This window comes from Gavialis gangeticus, unplaced genomic scaffold, assembly GCF_001723915.1.
Source record: "Gavialis gangeticus isolate Ggan-Ray unplaced genomic scaffold, GavGan_comp1, whole genome shotgun sequence".
In the NCBI taxonomy this organism is placed as follows: domain Eukaryota; kingdom Metazoa; phylum Chordata; order Crocodylia; family Gavialidae; genus Gavialis; species Gavialis gangeticus.
Genome location: NW_017728998.1, coordinates 46,784,026 through 46,790,988, shown reverse-complemented (window position 1 = coordinate 46,790,988; position 6,963 = coordinate 46,784,026). Strand labels below are relative to the sequence as shown.

At 49.1% G+C, this 6,963-nt stretch overlaps 1 protein-coding gene across 1 annotated transcript in view; it reads left to right on the top strand.

Annotated features, from left to right (window-relative positions):
• KCTD19 (potassium channel tetramerization domain containing 19) overlaps positions 1 to 6,963 on the top strand; it is a 57,668-nt gene that overhangs the window by 13,478 nt on the left and 37,227 nt on the right. The window contains exons 3-4 of the mRNA XM_019505301.1: positions 2,302 to 2,405; positions 6,270 to 6,412. Coding sequence (XP_019360846.1) covers positions 2,302 to 2,405; positions 6,270 to 6,412 — 247 coding nt within the window. The remainder of the gene's footprint in view (positions 1 to 2,301; positions 2,406 to 6,269; positions 6,413 to 6,963) is intronic.

Sequence of the window (6,963 nt, the reverse complement as noted above, 5' to 3'; positions counted from 1 at the left end):
CCAGTTCTCTGGAGAGCCAAGGGGGCTGCTGTGCCCTTTTGCTGCCTTTCCTCCCAGATGGGATGGACTTTGCTTGCGCATCCAGGATTGCTTCCTTTAGGAGCAACCACTTGTCCTGAACTCCCCTCTCCTTTGGGTTGTGGCCTTTTAGGGCCTCTCTGACAAGCCTCCTTAGCTTGTCAAAGTCAGCTTTCCTGAAGTCGAGCTGTATTACTGACTGACTTGCCAGCTTTACGGCAGATGGTGAAGGTCATGGTCACTGTCACCCAGCTTCCCTTCGATCGTTAGGTTGCTGATTAGGTCGTCACTGGTTGCCCGTACGAGGTCAAGCAGCACTTTATCTCTTGTCAGCCTGTAGACTTCCTGCGTCAGATAGAGGTCATCCACGCACGATAGAAAGCTTTGCGACCTCTCGGATTTGGCTGAGCACTTGCTGAGCACTTCTCCCGCAAGATGTCTGGGTAGTTAAAGTTTCCCATGACAACCATACACTGGAAATGTGCAGCCTCAGCCAATTCCCTGGTGAACTCCTGGTCAAGGTCTTGATCCTGGGTAAGGGGTCTGTAGTAGACTCCCACCATAGTATCCTCTGTCCCGCGTTCCCCATGAATTTTAACTCAGAGGGTCTCAAGTCATCCACCGTGGGTGCCAATGTTGGCTTGCAAGGACGCATAGCTTTCCTTGACATACAGAGCTACACCCCTGCCCCTTTTGTCCACTCAATCCCTCCTGTCTAGGATATAGCCGTCTATACCTGTGGTCCAGTCATGGGTGGAGTCCCACCAGGTCTCCATTATCCCAATGACATCATAGTTATTTGCATTTAGCAGGAGAACAAGTTTCTCCTGTTTATTCCCCAAGCTCCTGGCATTTGTGTATAGGCACGCAAGTGTGCCCTTGGAGGCCCTTGCCCTGCCTACATTTTGTTCCAGGGCTGGGGCAGGGATGGGTTCCCTTAAATGGCTTGGTCTGCTGGCTTTACAAGGGTTGCTCAGTGGGCCAGCAGTGGCAGTATTCTCCCCATCCCCCGGCAGGCTTAGTTTAAAGCCTGGTGGAGCAGGTCAGCCAGTCTGGATGAGAAGACCCTCCTCCCCAACGGCGAGAGGTGGAAGCCATCCCTTTCCAGCAGCTCACTGCCTCTCTCACCAAAGAGCAGACTGTGGTCATGAAAGCCAAAGCCTTCCCGATGACACCAGCGCCGCAGTCTTTGGTTAACTACCTGGATCCTCCTCTCCCTCCTCAGCCCATAGCCCGAGACTGGGAGGATCAAAGAAAACTCCACCTGTGCCCCCAGACCCTTAAGCCCCACACCCAAATCCCTGTAGTGCCTTATGACCCAGCTGGGAGCGCTCCGAGCCATGTCATTTGTGCTCACATGGATGAGGAGCATGGGATAGTGGTCAGTGGGCTGGAGGAGTTTAGGGATCTTCTCCGCAATGTCTTGGATTCTGGCTCCCGGGAAGCAGCAAACTTCCCTGGCTAAGGGGTCGGGGAGGGAGATTACTCCCTCAGTCCCCCTCAGGATGGAGTCTCCAACAACAAACATTTTGCATTTGGTCTTGGGGAGAGTGGGGGCGGTATCTACAGTGTCGTCTGTGTTCCCTGTGGGAGCTGGCAACTCAGCAGGCTCTGCTGGGGTTGCAAGAGGTTCGTACCTGTTGTAAAGCTCCAGCAGGGCAGGGGCCTCAGTGTGGCAGGCCTTGGGGCCCTTTGCCACTTGGTCCAAGCCCTGGGCTGGACAGTAAGGGAGGTCCCTGCCCAGGAGCGAAGCAACAGCTTTGCTTCCCTTGCATTCTAGGAGTTCCACAAAAATAAATCTACAGTCAAGCCTCTCTTAAACTCCAAAGCATACCTCACATTTTCCCACCATTTCCAGAACTTGGACACTGCATACTTCTGTCAGAGAAGGTTCAACAGCATATGCAGTTCTGCCTACATCAGATCATATAAATATACCAGAGCAGGTAAGCTCAAAGAAAACAAAACTGATGCTTAGACGCGCACATCAAAACTCTTACAACAATTACTACTACAGAGGAGTTTTGGTTGCAGCATGGATCCATGATGTGGCACATGTGAATATTTCCTGACAATGTTTATATTTAAGTACTAGGAACAGAATGACAGAAATGAGCTCCGCATGTGCTGCACAGAATTTTCTATATTAATGTATCAACCTAAAGAATCATATTATACTATTCTGAAATACTATCATTCACTCACAGTTGGCTTATCCAAAGTTTTAATAGTGTTGAAAATGTCTTTCATTGTGACCTTTTCCTATTACACCTTATCTATTAGATACAGATTGGAGAGCAGAAGTAACTACCTACTCCTTACATCAGATTGTGAAAATATATGTAGGAAGTCACTGGTATGAAACTTACTTACAAACCTTGCTGAAGGTACAGTCATTGACTATCTTTACATTGCCTTGAGTGTAAGATTGTCTAAACCGTTTCAGTATTGGAAGTGTTTTAGTACTAGAAGGGATTGACCTGGCAGGCTAGAACAGTCAGACCTTCATATCTAGGCTGGGAGTTGTGTAAAGGCAAGAGGTTCAATTCCAATGAGGAAAGAAATACTTGAAATTACTCTTGAGAATACAGTTACCTTTTTGACTAACAGCATTGCCTAGTGCTGATGGATCCTGGTTAGCCCTTCTTTGACATATGCCATCAAAACCATATAGATAGACAGATAGAGGGAATGCCTTCCCTCTAAATTATCACTAGAAATACAGAAGAGCTAATAGAAAAATATGAAGGACTCAATTCAGCACAGCATCTAAACATATGACTAATTTTACAAAGGCACTTAATAGGGCTGTGCGAAATGGAAGCATTCTGTTTCAACCAGCGTTTCGATGTTTCGACAGAATAGTGTTTTGTTTTGAGTTGAAATGGCTGTTCTGTTTCGATGTTTTGCACATAGGATATAATGGGGAAGGATGAAACAGACTATAACTTTGTCATTTCTGGCCAGATTTGGATGAAACTTGCAGAAATGGTAACCCCTTCTGAGGGCATGATGCGTGCCAAGTTTCAAGAAGATAGGTGCAGGGGGTTCAGAGAAACTGCACCCTGAAATCTTGAGAGCAAAACTCACGTCACTTGTACGTGTTAAGGCACAGTGGGGTCAAAACTTAAGGGATGCTAGCCCTCTGCTGAGGCAACAAAGCCTGCCACATTTCAAGGAGAGAGGTGCAGGGGGAGGTGTAATGGTCACAAACTCCTGGAAGATCATTTGAGACTCATTTCAGGCTCAACATTAGAAAAAACTACTTCACAACTAGGGTGTCCAGACTGTGACCATTATTTCTAGCTTTCCCCAAGGGTGCCCTGGTGAACAGTTGTTCACTGAGCCCTAGATGTACACTTCTGATGTAGCAGGAAGCTGCTACCAAGTCCCCTCTCAGCTTTCTCTTTTTCAGGCTGAAGAGTCCCAGGTCTCTCAGCCTTTCCTTGTATGGCTTGCCGTGCAAGTCTCTGATCATATGGGTAGCCCTTCTCTGGACTCTCTCAAGCTTTACCATGTCCTTGTTAAGGTGTGGAGCCCAGAACTGGACGCAGTAATCCAGCTGCAATCTCACCGGTGCTGAGAAGAGCCGAGTACAGCAGGAGAATCACTTCTTTGCAATGGTTTTACTGGAGATGCATCAATTGATGCATGCCAGCGTATTGTTGGCCCTGCTGGCTACAGCATCACATTGCCGACTCATGTTCATATTGTGGTCAATTATTACCCTCAGGTCTCGGTGACAAGTGATGGGGGATGAGAGGCAGCAGTTGCATAAGCACCCATGTCGTAAGTTTTGCCTGTCAGCAGCTAGGGGTGCAGGGCCCCAGAACCCCCTGCACCAATCTCCTCGACAGCTAGCAGGCTTAGTGGCCGCAGCAGGACCTAGCAGTCAGGCCTGCAGTAGTTTCCCCTCCCCCGTGCTCCAAGACAGACACAGTTGCACAAGCACCTATGACATGAGTTTTGCCTGTCAGCAGCCAGAGGTGCAGGGCCCCAGAACCCAGAACCCCTGCATCTATCTCCTTGACAGCTGGCAAGCTTCATGGCTACAGCAGGGGCTAGCAGGCCTGCAGCTTTCACCCTGCTGTGCCTTAACACACACAGTGTCACCCATGTCATGAGTTTTGCTTGTCCGCAGCTTCAGGTGCAGTTTCCCCCAAACCCCTGTACTTATCTCCTTGAAACTGGGCAGGCTTCATGGCCTCATTAGGGGCTAGCATGCCTGCAGTTTTGACCTTGCTGTGGCTTAACACATACACATGACATGAGTTTTGCTCTCAGGATTCTGGGATGCAGTTTCTCTTAACCCCCTGCACCCATCTGCTCAGAAACCCCAGCTGTATTGACTATGGCAGTAGAAGCAGGGCAGGGAGCAGAAAGCAGAACAGACTAGGAGAAGGGGATTGGAGTGGCATTCAGGGGGCATGTCCAGATGAGTGCACATGTACCTCTTACAGCATCCCAGACTAGTTTGAGATGCTGCAAGAGGCATGCTGTGACTGAAACAAATGTTCCCTGCACTGAATGTTTTCAGCATGGGCTCAACATTTGATACCTGGAGATTCCTGTGAGTGGCTCTGGCCCCTGGGTGACAGTGTGAGTGGCCCTGGGGCTGCAGAAAGGTGTATGGCCCTGTGCAGAGCTGCAGTGAGCCAGGCCAGTCCCACAATGAGAGGCACAGGCCGCACCGACTCTGTGGTGATAGGGTGCCACGCAGTGCTGTGGGGGAGCAGGCAGCAGCAGGACCTAAGCACCCCATGCCCGCTGCTGCTGCAGGGGTGAGTTGTGGGCCCTGCAGAGGGGCTGTGGCCCTGCAGGGGAGGGGGGGCTGGGACCCTGCGGGAGTGCAGTCCATGTGCTGTGTGTGTGTGGGGGGGCTGCAGCCAGTGGGGGGCGTATGACCCACCCCTCCTGAGCAGCTCCCTGACAGCCCCCCACAGTCTCCCCACACCCACTCACACACCGACCCACATCCCCGCCACTCCCCTTCCCACCTCCCTCCTGCAAACCCCACATCCCCCTATCACACACCTATCATACAATAAGAAAACCAAAAGCAAGCATCAAAACATATAGAGATTTAGGATTAATTTTATTATGATCATAAAGACACTGGTAGGCTTCTGAATTGCTTTAACATTGTAAATATAGCAATAAAACATAGCCCAACTGATCTCTCTCTCTCTCTCTCTATCTATCTATATGTGTGTGTGTGTGTATATATATAATGGTCTTTTGTTCTAATTGTGGAAGAACATGAATTTGCGGGTATTTTAAAAAGTGAATTTTGGATGCTGCTTCAGCAGCCCATCTGACACAAGGGGTAGCATCCCCAGATACCAATTGGCCAGGCCCCAGAAGCTCCTGCCTATTTGTATCTTTTGGTGGACATTCACCCAATTAATGAATAGCTCCCACTGTTAACATGTTCCAAGTTAACATGGGCCTTACGGCCCATCCAGTTAACTGCCCCTATTGTGTGGGGCCAAAGGGTGGAAGATACAACTAAATTTCTTGGGCCAACAAAGGCCAAAACAGGGAGTGTCATGTGGTCCAAAGGGTCAAAACATGAAAATAAGTGTTCCAGAGGGGGACACCGAGCAGAGCCCCCCAGGCTGCACCCACAGATCCTCAAAGGCATCCAAGGACTTAGTGGATACCACCCACTGGTGCTCTGCCCAAAACCATGCACAGACGAGTGAAAGGAACACAAACCTGCAGTCCCTGGGCACCTTCCTGGCCAGAGCCAGGGCAGGTTTTTATAGTAGTGGGACCAGCACAGGTGCTAGCCCCAGGCTCTAGGTCCCCCTGGTTGCAAATCCAGGAAGAGCTGGGCAGTGTTATTTTGCCCCAAGTGGCACAACTTGCCCCACACCAAAGTGTATGTCTGGGCATGTGCGCTGAGGCAAAAATCCCCAGCTCATATTTGTGCTGCTCCTATTTGAGCTGCTGCAAGATCATGTGCCTGCATGTGTGGACACGCCCCTGGAGGGTGCATGGCTTACATGTGGCACATTTTCTCAAAAGGCTGACCCCCACAAATCTAGGGATTCCCACTAACAAGACAAATTGCACAGTATGCTAACAATTTTCTTGAGATGTAGCTATGTGCAGCCTTGCATGGCTGAAAGGAGAAATGCTCTAATATTTGATATGAAGGGATTTGGAAAGATAAGAGAGAAAATTTACTATCAGGAAATATTCACACTAGGATCTTCTTAAAGCCTAATATTTATTTATTTCTGTAGTGTCCACAGTTGCTGTCAAATGGCAAAAAAGTGTATTGGATTACATATGGCCAGAGCCTCCTAATCCACGGAGATGGACAAATATTTCGACATGTTCTCAACTTCCTTAGACTTGGCGAGCTGTTTTTACCAGCTGAATTTAAGTAAGAAAAGACAATTCATGCACCTCCATAGTTTTTTTATGTAAGATATCTCTGGGGAAAGTATATACATGTCATTTAAGGCAGTGGCTCCCAACCTTTTTTTGCTGTGACCCTAAATCTGGGTTGTGACTCCTGCCCACGCCACTGACTCACTCATGCCCGGTGGAGCCAGTGGAGCCCAGGCCAGGCCTGGATCACAGGGGGCAGCGGTGGCAAGAGCCATGCAAACCGTGCACCAGGAAAGCCCTGCAGGCAGGAGGGGCGGAGCAAGGGGCAGACCCTCCACAACCCTGATTTGGGTTGGGCCCTGAAGTTGGGAGCCACTGATTTTATGTATAGTTTTTTTGATTGGCATAGTGATGGTAGCCTAAAGAATGAAAGCAAGACTCTTTCTTTAGTGCTTGTTAATACACATATTGTATTGTTGGAACAAGTCATCATTTTACTTTAGACCAGGCATTCGCAACCAAAATGGAGCAGTGGGTCATTTTAACAGAGCTAGCTCTGAAGGTGGGCTACCCTTTCTTACCTGGCCACTAGTACCACCACTG